The sequence below is a fragment of the Plutella xylostella genome, chromosome 30, assembly GCF_932276165.1.
Source record: "Plutella xylostella chromosome 30, ilPluXylo3.1, whole genome shotgun sequence".
NCBI lineage: Eukaryota > Metazoa > Arthropoda > Insecta > Lepidoptera > Plutellidae > Plutella > Plutella xylostella.
In genome coordinates, this window is record NC_064010.1 from 869210 (window position 1) to 884573 (window position 15364).

The following is a 15364-nucleotide window of genomic DNA, read 5'->3' on the forward strand; positions in this document are numbered from 1 at the left end:
CCCTACTGTAGCTAATAAGTTCAAATTCATACAATATTGATAACAAAATAATGATCTATATTAAGTATTGCTTTAGTTTCAATAATTAAGAGTAATACAACATTACTGTTTATGAATAAAAACAAAAATTTTACTTCACAAGTTTGAAATAAATGTTGTGAGATCGTATTAATGAAATACAATAAGTTTAAAGTAGAAGATGAAGTTATCAAGGTACGGAAATGCAAGTTAGTTTGGCATGAAAAACACGTCGTCACGCTGCATTTCTCGATCTCGTTATCTCGCGCGATCTCGGCCATATTTTACGAGATTGAATCTCGTAAAATTTTGTACGAGATCTCGCGAGATCGTGATTTCGGCGAGACGAGATTGCATTCCCTACCTGGGCCTCGAGTGCGAGTTTTTTCACCGTGCGAGAAGCGGTGCGTAAACGTGAATTTGTATGGCGCGGGAGAAACGCCATAGAAATTTTCAATAGATTTAATTTTCATAACTGCCTTGCGATTCTGTAAAATCAGACATCTCACTTCGATCTTCATTCTCCCTTCACTTTTCACTTCACGTTCGAACATTTATCATATTATATGTCATCTCATACATTATTTGTCAAAATCTCGAAATTCGATATGCCTACGGAAATTACAGAATGCCAATTTGAAAACTCACTCCGGATTCAGAATCGAGTTTTGACAATTAGCTTTATGGAATCGCAATGCTGTTTGTTTTTATTACTGCAAGATACCCTCATTCTTATTCATTTATTTCAGTCAAAATTTAAAATTTTCATTTAGGTACAATATTTTTCTATATATTTTTTTTTGGGTTTAACTTTAAATTATTTTCAAAATTTTTATTTTCTTACAAACATAACAAAATCATTTTTTAAACATTTACCGTGCCTTTATTGTAAATACACGCACTCACGCCTTGTACTAATGTACTCCCTTGCGGGGTAGGCAGAGGTGCATTGCTGCACCCACTTTTCGCCAGAGTGTTATGTTAGTCCCAATGTAATAAGCCCCCCCCCGCCGAGCGGTCAACTGAGTAGACGTGTTTTGTTTTGCTCCCAATATTTAATTTTGAAAAGTGGTTTAACTTCCGTGATTACACTACTGAACTGAACTAATACATTCACTAATCAAAGTTTTATCTGAACAAGTGCTTAGAAACTATTACTGTGCGTGATTTAAGTGTAAATAAATCAAAAATAATATTGCTAAGGTGATTACATTTTTTCTCACTACCGCACGGTTACAGCCGGCTCCTAAGTGCCTGAAGAGAGGTGAATAGCAAAGTAGCACATCTTCAAACGCTGCCTGCTCCTTGATTATTGCTACTCAGCTAGAATAATATGTCCACCCTTCGTTCACCGCCCACCCTTTCCACTGCCACAGGCGATAACTCACTTCACCACTGTGAATCTGCGCCTGATTTGCCATCTCTTACTAAGATGGCGGAGCGTAAAAAAAGAAAGTTTGAGGGAGAGGAAGCGAACGACATAGCAATTATGATGAAAGACATGTTTAGTAAACTCTCTAAAGAGCAGAATCAACGTTTCCATGACTTGCAATCTTGTATAAACAACTTGAGTGAAGAAAATTCCGAATTAGTCAAAAGTATCGAACTCATGAATCATAAATATGACGAATTTTTGTCGCGGATTACTCGTCTCGAATCGGAAAGAAAAACTGATAAAGTCATCATATCTCAACTGGAAGACAGAATCGAGACTATGGAGCGTAAAGCACGAGCCTCGGGCATAGAGATCAGAAACATTCCGAAAACATCTGGAGAAACCAAAAATGAGCTCTGCGCTATAGTAAAGAGTCTAGGGAAAACCCTGAATGTCGACATCCATGATCATGATATAAGAGATATTTATAGGATTAAATCCAAAGACTCTACTAACCCAATTATCACTGAGTTCTCATCTGTCCTGAAAAAGGAGAAAATCCTCAAAGCGTCCAAGGACTTCAATAAAAACAAGAGTAAAGGAGATAAATTGAATACTAGCCATTTTCAAATAAAAACTCCGGTGAAACCAGTCTTCTTGTCTGAAACTCTTACCTACAAAGCGCAGAGATTGTTCTATCTGGCGAGAGATCTACAGAGAAACTACAACTTTGCCTTCTGCTGGACATCTCACGGCGTTGTGTACCTGAGACGAGACGAAAACAGCCCGCAAATTCGGGTCACTAACGAAACCGATCTTGAAGGCCTGCGTAAAGAATGACTAGTATTAATTAATATTATATTGCTATTTTATTTAACTGTATTGTATCTATATACTCCATCTATCATCGTATTATATTATATTGTATACAACCCATATAAAGTAAATTACTCTCACTACTCTCATTTATACGCTTCACTCACATATACAAATATCATACACTGCATTATCAATTCTGTAGCAATTGTACCTGTCGTAACTTTATCACTGCTTGAACTTAACAGCCACCATAATGTTAGAAGCAATCCAACTTCTTATAAATATAACTTACTGGCCGCGTTTACTCATCAATTACAAAAATGAATCCCTCACACATGATTAATATTATTGATGGAGTTGATAGTATTTCGATTTCAAGGGCGCTGACTTGTGATGTCGACTCCTGTAACGAAAATGTTCCGCCTTCCTTATTTTTATTTATTTATTTTATTTATTTATTAAGCTTACATATTAGTTGTAGTTTTACAATGAGTCCCACAAAACTGTTTGTATACAATTTGCCTGTGGGATCGGAGTCTCTTATACTAAACAAAATACTTTTTTATGTTTTAGGTATTGTTATACATAATTGGTAATATCAAAACAAATAATAAAATTATAATCTGAGGTGAACTTGTATCAAGGTAAGTTAAGCAAAAAATATTTTTTTAATTTAGTTTTAAATTTAGATAACATAGGCTCTTGTCGTATATCCTGAGGTAAACTATTAAGTAGGTACGGTATTCTTTTTTTTAGAGTTCTATCACCATAATAATTATTAACTTTAGGTACCTCAAATTTACCCTCGGCTATAGACCTTGTGCCGTGTTTATGGGTAATGGGATGAAGGTAATTATTACAGGTTTTATAATTGTGAATGGCTATTAAATATTTAAATATCCTTGGATTGTCTTTCCTTACTCACACAAAATATACGAAGTATAAACGCTAATATGTCAGGACTAAAGGTACTCTTGGCTAGGCTGAAAGTTGACGCTGATGTAATAGTTCTTACTGAGTGCTGGCTACCCTGTGCTCCAGTAATCCCGCCACTGTTAGGCTATAACTCATCTGCAACCAATTCACATCAATTCCAGAATGACGGTGTAGTGGTGTTCGTCAGGAAAAATGTAGCGTATACTGTAGAGGAACCACTTTTTCATGACGGTAACTGCCTTGTAATAAATATTGGCACTGAAACGGCAATCGTCTGTATTTATCGCTCCCCGTCATATAAAAACACTGATCGCTTTCTTGCGTCACTTGATGACTTACTAAATAAGCTATCGTATGCAAAAATATTATCGTTACTGGGGATATCAATATTCCGATCAATCCCGGGAAGATCGATACCTCCTCAGAGAATTATCTTACCCTCACATCGTTTCATGGACTACTTCCAGCACATACTTTTATTACGCGTGACCTCAGTGGCACCTGTCTAGACCATGTTCTGGTTAAAACTAAAAAGCCCTCTACTACTATTGTACCACAATCTACCTTGACTGACCACAAATGCGTACTTTTTTGCCTAAATCATAAAATAAGTAACACCGAGACCTTTTATCAAACTAAAGTAAATAATGAGAGCTTAGAAAAAGATATTTTGAATATTGACACTAAACCGATCTATCAACAAACTGATCCAAATCAGTCAATAACTTATTTAATAAAAGCTATTACCACAGCCATTAATAAGAATACAGAAACTAAAATTATACCTAGACGTAAAAAAATTATGAAACCGTGGATCACACAGGGATTATTACGTTGTATGCGCCACAGAGATAAATTACACAAAAAATCTAATCAAAACCCTAATGATGAAACATTGAAAATAACGTATAAGCGATACAGGAACTTTTGCAATGGACTACTTAAAAAATTAAAAAGACGATATGACAGAGACAATATTTCAAATGCAGGAAACGATTCTAAAAGACTTTGGAAGGCTATAAAGGATATTACTAACACCTCAAAAACTAAAAACTATCCCAAGGAGCTACTTTCAGCTGAAATTACTTCTCAGGTTGCTGTTAATAAGGTTAATGAATACTACGTTAAAGTAGGTGAATCTCTTGCGGAACGGATCCCCCAATCAAATGATGGAGAAAACGAAACTATAAATGACAAAAGTTCCAATAATAACTCTTTTTTTCTAGGGGACACAGATGAAAGGGAAGTAGAGCAAATAATAATGGGATTAAGGACTACCTGTGCTATGGGAGTTGACCAAATATCCACTAAAATTCTAAAAGACTTCAAAGATTTTCTTGTACCTCCGATCACTTTCATTTTTAATCAATGCTTACAGTTAGGAATTTTCCCAAGAGATCTCAAAGTATCCAAAGTACTTCCTATTCATAAGGGCGGGGACAGAGATCGTGTCAACAATTACAGACCAATTTCAATATTACCGTCCCTATCAAAAATACTAGAAAAAATAATTAATAAAAGATTAGTCAACTACCTTGAGAAAAACAATGTACTATCAAAAAATCAGTTCGGCTTCCGACAAAATAAATCCACTGATGATGCTGTTTTGTCCCTTACGGAATTTGTTGCTACTAAATTAGATAACAGTAAAAAATGCATTTCTCTATTTATAGACCTTGCTAAGGCCTTTGACACGGTCTCCGTCCCACTCCTTATGAACAAATTAGAGAAGATTGGCATAAGAGGTGCCCAGCTGGAACTTTTTAAAGACTACCTATCTGAAAGGCATCAATGTGTCTCTATAGGAGAGCATACTAGTGCATTACTTCCCATACTTTATGGAGTCCCACAGGGCAGTATTCTGGGACCAACGCTATTCCTGATTTACATAAATAACCTATTATCTATGAATATGAAACTAATATCTTATGCTGATGATACTGCCCTGCTCTTCTCTGCTGACTCCTGGGAGGAGGCTTTCACTGAAGCACAGAGGGGTTTTAACGCTGTTGGGAGCTGGCTCAGACGTAACTTACTGTCGTTAAACGTTGAAAAAACCAAGTACATGACTTTCTCCATTCGTAGCTCTGGCCAACCATCAGATGACTTCAAATTTTTTTCTCATACATGTCCTCCCGGCACAAGAAACTGTAACTGTCCATCTCTAGAACGTGTCAAATGCATAAAATATCTAGGAGTCTTAATTGATAACAATCTAAGCTTCAAACCTCACATTGATCTCCTAACCACTAGAATAAGAAAATTAATATTCATATTTAAATCATTAAGACATATTCTTGACTCATCCAAATTAAAACAAATATACTTTGCACTATGCCAGTCTTTACTTAATTACTGCATTTCGTCTTGGGGTGGAGCTCACAAGACTAACTTGAAAAGTGTTGAAGTTGCCCAACGTGCTATCCTGAAGGTCTGCACCTTCCGGCCTTTCCGCTACCCTACTACTTTACTATATGAATACTGTGAAGTACTCACCGTCCGACAACTCTTCTTGCTAAGCATCATAAAGAGACAACACAGTGAGCTGATATTTAATCCTTCCATCCTAAAAAGGCGCAGAAAGCATACAATCTGCAAGAGTAGACGCTTCAACACAGTTTTTATACGTAAATTCTTCTGCTTTCTTGGACCATTTATCTACAATAGAATCAATAAAACTAAATTCATATACTGTCTGAATGGAGGGCTTTGCAAAAGAGAAGTTACAAAATGGTTACTGACCCTTAATTACGTTGACACCGAGGACCTCCTCGCTGTAATGCAGTAGCTATTATGAATCGCTTTGGTACTGTCAAGAGAGTACTTATCTTATTTATTATTTATATATATGTATATATATAATATTTATTTCTATATATGTATATACTGTATATATGTACCTATACATTATACACATACAAATATATATAATACTTTATAATTATTACTAATATTATATATAATAGTTATAGTATACCTACGTATTTATAAGCAATTAGTTAGATACTCAACTTAAAATCACCACTTTTTAATTAATTCTCTTTCATAGTTTCATAGACTACTCAAAATTACTTTGCATGAACTGTAAAAAATATTTACCTCTTAATTACCTACCTTTTCCTTGTAATAATTAGCAAACTAAAATATAAGTAATTTAATGTAACGGGTTGGGGCGCTGTGAGCTGAAACACAGGTTAACACCTAGTTTAGCAGCAGATGCTACTTACTTGCCATTGTTGTACACATTTTGTTCATAAAATATTAGCTAATAAGGTAAGTTTTAAGAAATGTATATTTTTGGAAATAAATAAATTATTATTATTATTATATTATTAATAAGGGGCGGGCCTATTGGCATTTTACGGGCACGGTTAGGTTATTGTAAATCCCAAGTAAATGGTGGTAAAAGTGCGAATCGCAAAATCGGTTCTACCTTTTTGGCATATGATTTATTTGCCTAATCTCGTATTGCATAGTAACGTTTGGTCAAAGTCTCGTTACGCCGAAAATCGTATGGCATAAATCTCGTTTAGTAAAAAGTTATTTCGCATAACATTGTTTAGCCTAATAATGGTATGGCCAAATCTTGAATAGCCTAATAATGCTATGGCATAGGTTTATACAAAGTAATAATATTCGTTTGGCTTTAACTTTGACGGAGCGTCTCCCTACATAGCGCAAACTGGTGCCTTGTATTGTTTCCGCTGTTTGGAAAACGCTCCGCTCCGCTTCGCTGCGCTCCGCTTTGGTTTTGATGAACATGTGCACCTAACACGCTCCTCCTCGCTTTGCTCGTCGTCGCACCTATTTTTAGGTTTCGATCTCATGGGGTTTGTAATAATTATATTGGTCGTTAACTTTCGATTTTTTGATCATACAATATCGTGATTTTCGGGATGTAGGAGAAAAATACCACAATTTGTACATTTACTACATACTTAATATACTTATTATTTATTAAGATAACATTAGGAGAAACAAGATTATACATAGGTATAGACGAACATAAATTTGAGCAAACGAAACTTAGGTGTTTAAAGATTGTGCCTAAAGAGTTTTAGACGAAACGAGCCTTATGCCACATAAGTCTTGGCAAAGTGATGGTTCGGCCAAAAAAGTTTAGACCATACGAGTTATGCGAAATGAGTTTTGGTCAATAAAGATTATGCGAGATGAGCGGAACCCCGCAAAATCGTTTGGGCTTTTACCATTATGAGTTTGTAAATCTTAATTTTAGGATTTAATGTAATTCGGGAATTTAAACTAATATATCTACAGAAAGTTGCAAACCGAAAGGAGGTGAAGCCCCTGGGACATTATGTGCCCTGAGTGCGAGTTTTTTAACCTATCGAGAAGTGAAATCGAAACGCAAATTTGTATGGCGTTTTAGACACGCCACCTAGCGGTAAGTAGCTGTACTAGCTCCGCGCCATACAAAATCTGCGTTTCGATTTCACTTCTCGATAGGTTAAAAAACTCGCACTCAGGGCACTGAACAAATTTTACTCTACAAATTTTGGAAATTCGCTAAAAAAAATCCATACAACAGAAATAATAACCAGTACTAATACATGACTAATACCCATAGTAAAAAAGTCACGTGGCCAAAAAAGTATCTATGGAAAATGATATATTTTTCGGGAATTTTGATATTTTGATTTTATTTTCAGGCTAAGATATATAACATGGTGCACAGGTAGGTTTCGGCTTAGTATACTCTTTTTGCGAGTAATATTGTATGAAAATATGAACAGCGCCCCTGGCGGTCGATAGCCGAACTAACATTTTCCTACAAAATTCTTCGAGTAACTTTACTTCACGTTCACGATAAAAAAAATATGCTACGGGCTCTCTGTATTAGGAATCATTGACATGACTCATCCCTTGAAAAAAAATGCGCATGACGTGTTGTACAACTAACATAACTAGATGTCGCTGGCGTCGTGTTTCTACATCGCGGTATGGTTGTGTTCAGGTACTAGTATTTATAATGGTTTTGGTGACCACAACAAGCAAGGATTAGCCAGTCAGATAGACTGGATTTTTTGAAAACGTTTCGTAAAGGTAACTTTACATGACGTAATTATAATCTAATACACTTAATTCTCAACATTAGTAACGAGTCGTTACTATAATAACGTTATAACGTTGAGTTAAAATAAAACCTCGTTACTCTCGTTAGTATGAAATTCAAACCAAAGGTGAGGGAGGGATCCCTCTAAAATTTACAATCATTGGATTGGTTGACGCTATTACTAAGGGCTGATTTTTCAATAGTCAGATAAGTGTTATCTGAGGAATAAAATTGTTGCTGTCACGTCTGAATGTTTGTATTAGGCAATGACAGAATTAGAATTTTATTCTTCAGATAACACTTATCTGACCATTGAAAAATCAGCCCTAAAACAATAATAATAAGTACCTACCTTGATTCTTTGGTAATTCTTACTCCTTTTATTAAGGTATTTATTTTTTAAAAGTAGTTTAACAACATACCTACTTGGCGATCGTCCAGTTCTACAAAACGAGCCTCTGCGAAGGATAACGAGTTAACGGCTGTCTACTGTTTTATACAGGGTGGAGTTTTATCACTGGACTTGCCGAAAGTAGGTCAATATTAATCTAAAATCTTAAAGTACCTACCTACATATTTACTTAACTATAAAAGGAGGAAGATATTTATTCATAAAAAAAATAAAAGTAACCAGATGATAATGTCTCGGAAATAGAAGGTATATACAGGGTTATTGGTAAGTAGACCGGATCCTTTCAAGAGGTGATAGAGGAAAGCATTTCCAGTCGATTGAACCCAATAATGCATTATCCTAAACTTAACCATTTCTAAGATATTTAATATTTAAGGTTTTTTAATTTTTTGCCAAAATTTTATGCTTAAAACCAAAAATAAAAAACACTAGCCACATTTTAATATTTTTTTTGGTTGTTTTGCATAAGTTACACCTTAATAAAGTAATTAAAATAATCAAAAGTGCATTATTCGACTTAAATTAGACATAATAACTCAAAATAGTTAAACATTTTGAAAAAATATTCAAAACGCAAAAACAAATAAATTAAATTAAAAAAGATTTTCATATAACATTTTTTTGTGCACTTCAGCTTCACTCATGTACTATGGATCTTGTTATCTGAAAATAAATTATTATTATTATTATTATTATTATTAAAAACATGGTCAACTAATAAGCTTTCAAACAAGATAATTCAATACCAAATCGATTTAGGTATCACCAAGATATGGCCAAAACAACCAGAGAAAGCGGAGAAAACTCAGTAGGGGTTTCCATACTAAAGTTAACAGGACTGAAAACAATAACACTTTTTACCGTTAAATTGGGCTAATTTTGTTAGTTTTCCTGTTGAATTTTGTCCGTCTGTGCTGGTTGTTTGGGCTATATCTTGGTGATACCTTAATCGATTTGGTATTGAATTATCTTGTTTGAAAGCTTATTAGTTGACCATGTTTTTAAGCTGAAGTGCACAAAAAAATGTTGTATGAAAATCTTTTTTAATTTAATTTATTTGATTTTGCGTTTTGAATATTTTTACAAAATGTTTAACTATTTTGAAGTATTATGTCTAATTTAAGTCAAATAATGCACATTTGATTATTTTAATTAGTTTATTAAGGTGTTACTTATGCAAAACAACCAAAAAAAAAATTGAAATGTGGCTTGTTTTTTTTATTTCCGGTTTTAAGCATAAAATTTTGGCAAAAAATTAAAAAACCTTAAATATTAAATATCTTAAAAATGGGTAAGTTTAGGATAATGCATTATTGGGTTCAATCGACTGGAAATGCCTTCCTCTATCACCTCCTGAAAGGATCCGGTCTACTTACCAATAACCCTGTATATAGAAGGTAGAATAGTTTATTAAAGGTAGAATATTTCTTTTAGTTCGCTGCCGTCAACCGGGATGGTTCCGAGGATGCCAGGCTGATGCGCTGGCTGAGATAGCTGCCAGTCCTCCGGTCCTTTGACACCTCGACCGATATGTATAACTTTTGAAAATCACAGTACTAGAAACTACAATAATACCTACCTACAAATAAACACTCACTAGCAATAAAAAAGTTACAATAGCTATTTTGAAAATCAATTTTTTAAAACATTATAGGTAAGTTTAAAATTTGAACAAAATACTTATTCACGTTTCTAGATGGTAATATTCTGATGCAAAGTTAAAATAATGGACTCCAATGTTGCAGATGCAGAGGGCATCATTAAGCTAGTCTTTTCCGTTTACGATAAATTTATGTGACAAATACTAGAATTTTTGTGTTTTTTTTTGTTTTGTTTTAAGTAGGTATATTATTTCTGAATAACAATCGAAGTTGTCACAAAGTTGCCCTACTTACTATTCCTTCTATTTACTTTGTAACATATCTACATAAGTAATTTATATAATATAAGTCGTCATGTTTTGCTTGACCTTTGGTCTTATGCTGAAATGGATGCAGTAAATAGTTAAACCTAGTGGTAAATAAAGAAATATTATAATATAAAAGCATTGTATGCTAGGTCTTTCTAGATAAGTAGGTAAATAATTAACATTAGGTATTATGTAATAATTATGTGTGAATGAATAAGTGCAATGCGCATTGTTGAAAAATAAATTAATTATGAAATACGTTTTCGAGTTTTTTAATGTAATGGGGTCTAAACGAGTCATAAAAAGTGGTAAGTAGTAAGTACGCCAAAACAGGGTCATTCTGAAAACCTTTTGTTAGTCCAGTCAATAAATATTTTATCTCCGATGCACCGTTTTCGAGATATAAGCGAAAACCCAAAAAAAACGTACACCCCCCTCCTCCCCCCCGCTCATCAACTAGGAGTCAGTACTTTTGGAATGTTGACAACGTAAGCCCCCTGAACCAGTTTCTGAAGGAATTTATTTATTTATTTCGTGGAAAACAAACAGCATGCTTAGTATATAAGGTTACTTATCAAATAAATAGTACATAGGCCAGTAAAGTTTTCACAAACAATCATTTGGTACTTTCGTTGTTACAAGGGAAGGAATCGCTTAGTTACCTGCTCACGCACTCTACACCTCATTCTTTGACTGGACTACGTCCTGACTCCTGACTTTTCGAAAAAAGGAGTAGGTAAATAGGCACGTGACCAACTAAATTTACTGTGTAGTTATTTTTTTTCGCGAATTCCAAAATTCCTAGAACAAAAGTTGTTCAGAATGACGAATGGAGTACGCAAGAGGTATGTAAGTACGGTGGCCTGCGCCTAAAAGTACACAGGCGGAGTTTTTAAAATAGCGATCTCAAGCTCACATGCTGCTCAAGCACATCCACATAAACACCACTGCTACACACATCCCACACAACACGTCCCCGGATTTATAACAGATGTAGCTGGTCCCTTCATCATCAGGGATCGCTATTTTAAAAACTCCGCCTGTATACTTTTAGGCGCAGGCCACCGTACTCAATCCCCTATCGACTTTTACAAACAACACTCTGTATACTCCCGCCGCACCCTTCAGACTTTTCAGACTTTTTGCAACACCCGTTATACATGTATACATATTATAAAGTACAGGGGGCCAAGTGTAGGTTTTTCTTAACCGATCGAGGAGTGAAAAACTACTCAAATTTGTATGGCGTAAAGCTTGTGCTCCCGCACCATACAAATTCAAGTTTAAGTTAAGCGTCTATCTATCGGTATAGTACGTATCGGACCACACTGAATTTCATAAATGTATGGAGAAACGGCGATATGCCGATAAAGTGGAGGCAATTGTGTGAATTTCTATACAAAGAATACTGAATACGATGCGTCCGTTGCGAACGATGTCGAAAGGTAGACGCTTACTTCTCGCCACTACTCGAACGGTATAAAAACTTGCACTCTGATAATAACAAGATATAAAAGAAAGACTTAGCCGTTATCACTTTTAAATCCGTCTAGGAGATATTATTGGCTACACTCTGACACAGCACAATTCAAAACTTATAACTTCCCTATTTTTAGAGGTTTACGAATTAATATAAATATTATAATATGACACTCACACTAAAACTTTATGATCTTATTAGAAAACTTTTCCGCAACACTGCTAAGCAGATTTTGAGCAAAATAAGTAGCACTTTAAAAAACAACTTTCTTTGATCCAGCTCACACAACACTGGTACTTGATGTGGCGATTTTTTATTTCTCGTGTGCATTTTATAAACTTGACTGTCATGAACGAATTCATTGTTAAAAAAAATGTAAATAAAAAACGAAACGGGTTCTGCCGGCTATTTAAAGTATTTAGTATTTCATTACTCGCAAGACAAGTGTATAAAGAATTATATAACATAGGGCTTTAATAAACTACAGTATAAGTAACACTTTTAGAATTTAGAAGAAGAAGAGATAGTTTTCAAAAACGATGAATGTGAAAAAATCTTCTATCACCTTCTATCGATTAAACTATCTTCTGCTGCCGCTACACGGGTTCTTTATTGACGTAGATAAAGTTAATTTGTATGGTGCATGAGAGTCGCCACCTAGCGGTACACGCGCTGCACTAGCTCCGCGACATACAAATTTGAGTTGATTTTCACCGCTCGGTCGGTCAAGAAAAACCTACACTTAGTTCACAGGGAAACTGTATTTTCAGAATAGAAGTCTGTGATTTTCAGCGAATGTAATTTATTCAGGGTTTCAAGTACCTATGTACTTACCTAGAACCCTTTCGTACGGAACCCTAAAACAGGAAATGTCGTGATCATGAGCGGTTTTTAAAGGGTAATGGACTTAATTCGTAATAATGCTTTGTTTTGGAGCGACATCGGTCAAAGTTCACGTTAATTTTGTTAAAATAACTTTAAATTACAGTTTAAAGTGCATTTTCATTTTGATGCAATTATTTTACAGGAAGTATTCATCCATATACCAACTATATACGGGCGAGAGTAATGTAGACTCTTGTTTTGAAGGTCCCGAGTTCAAATACTCGTAAGTCAAGGCAAAGTTTTCATTTCTTGAATGTTACTGTCGTTGTGTGATATCTCCAACACATCTGGGATAGTAGTATGCGGCGCATTTAAGACGTGACATAAGCACTCACTCACATCGCAGCCTCATGAAGAAGAAGAAGTCTTAAATACGCCCCGTACTATCTAAAGCACAGGTGATGAGCCTAGTTTAGGTAACAATGTAAATTCTTTATTTAACTGTTCAACTTATGTATACTTTATAGTGCCACAAACTTATCTGTTCCGGTGAGAGCTCACGTAAATGTCTAATATTTCTTAATTCTGTAAGATTTTATGTTTGCCAGTGGTGGTAATTCTCCCTTGCGGTATTAATAAACCCATATAATATTTAACAATATATAATTCATTTGTAAGTAATCAGATATGGATCAATTTAGTTCGCTGTCACCGGAACAGATAAGTTTGTCGCACTATACATATTTTTTTCTGTCAATAAAGTATATTCATTCATTCATTCATTCACTAGCCCTTCTCCTACTGCCAGTGGTGGTAATTCTCCCTTGCGGTATTAATAAACCCATATAATATTTAACAATATATAATTCATTTGTAAGTAATCAGATATGGATCAATTTAGTTCGCTGTCACCGGAACAGATAAGTTTGTCGCACTATACATATTTTTTTCTGTCAATAAAGTATATTCATTCATTCATTCATTCACTAGCCCTTCTGACATACGCGGGTATTGTGACAAAAACCTTATAAGTAGTCTTGAAGGAGGAGATAGTCTCTTTACTTGTACATACTCCCCTTGTTAATATACTGTACAAATTCCTTAAGACTAACAATATTAAACTGTAAATGTGTTTGTACATATAAAAATTTGTACTAACAAATCTAACCATTACTTGTGATGTCCACTTATTGTTGGTATATATTGTGTTTGTCTGGTTGTTTCAGGTTTTAACTGTGTAAATAGTCTAAAATAACCGTAACGACTGCTTTCCAATACTGTGAGCATTGGTCACGTGACTCTGGCCCAGTTAGCCGTGTTAGTCACACACGGCAAAGAGCCATTCAACCAAAATTGAATTGAATAGTCTCTTTACTCACAAATAATATTTTCTTATCCTATTATTAGATACATAGGTATATAGTTACTGATGTTGATTCTGAAAGCACTAGTTCTAATTTTAGAGCTGTAAAAACCTTGAAAATGTATTCAAGTTTAAAATTTAATGAGTGCTAACGTACCTAAATCTAATTTTAAGCTGGCATAATATACATATTTATACTTTGTCTGCTCTAAAATTAGAATTTGTGCCTGAAGGAATCGACATCAAATTATAGTTTCATTCATTTCACTCAAGCCATCCAAATACGAACTAGCGATATGAAAACGAGATCAAAGTATTTGTGCTATGAATCGTGTTTTTGAACATTGCGGATTTCATCTCGTAACTCGTTCGTATCGCTTTACAAATATTTCGGTTGAGATGTGAATCGCGCCCCTGTACTAAAGTTGGTCACGTATTTTTGACATCTATAATTCCTCTGGCTGGCGTGGAAATGTATTTTTGTCTTTTTCCAAACTGAATGATATTATTTTCCAATGATAGGTATACTTACCTTGAATAGTCCCATTTGTTCCTTGAACAATTCGCGATGTAGTCAAATAACCATCCACTGCTGGTCATACATAGGACTACTAATCTGAAGCCACATTCTCATGCCACAAACATAGTAAGTTGTCTGAACGACCGTCATGGAACCGTGAAACTTGTTTCAGCAGCTCGTGCGGGCTGTATTTGCAGTTTATCATCATCACGACCCATCACGTCCCCACTGCTGGGGCACGGGTCTCCTTCCAATGAAGGGAAGTCCACCACGCTGGCCTAGTGCGGTAGGTACCTAGTGGCATTTGCAGTGGAACCCGCGCTAAGTAGGCAGCCCATAAGAAGACTGTAATATAATATTTTTTCTGAATCCTGACTGAAGAACTCTAATAAATTACTTATATACCTACTTAGGTACATGTAAGTACATATAGGTGGCCTAAGGGTTATAGAATACTAATACAGTTAGTAATGAATGTAAAGTAACAGTCACTGCTGCATGTATTTTTCTGATTTAAATTATATTGTTTCCTTCCTGGTTACCGGATGACGCAGTGGTTATAGTGTCTCTTACTGCTGTGCCGAAGGTCCCCGGTTCGATTCACGGCCGGGACACAGTTGTTCAAAGGCAGAT

General features: G+C 35.0%; 1 protein-coding gene across 1 annotated transcript; it reads left to right on the forward strand.

Annotated features, from left to right (window-relative positions):
* The first annotated feature begins 1450 nt into the window (after positions 1-1450).
* Positions 1451-2233, forward strand: LOC105387907. Its single transcript, XM_011558710.3, has one exon. It carries the CDS (start codon positions 1451-1453, stop codon positions 2231-2233), a length of 783 nt encoding a protein of 260 aa, XP_011557012.3.
* The last annotated feature ends 13131 nt before the right edge of the window (positions 2234-15364 follow it).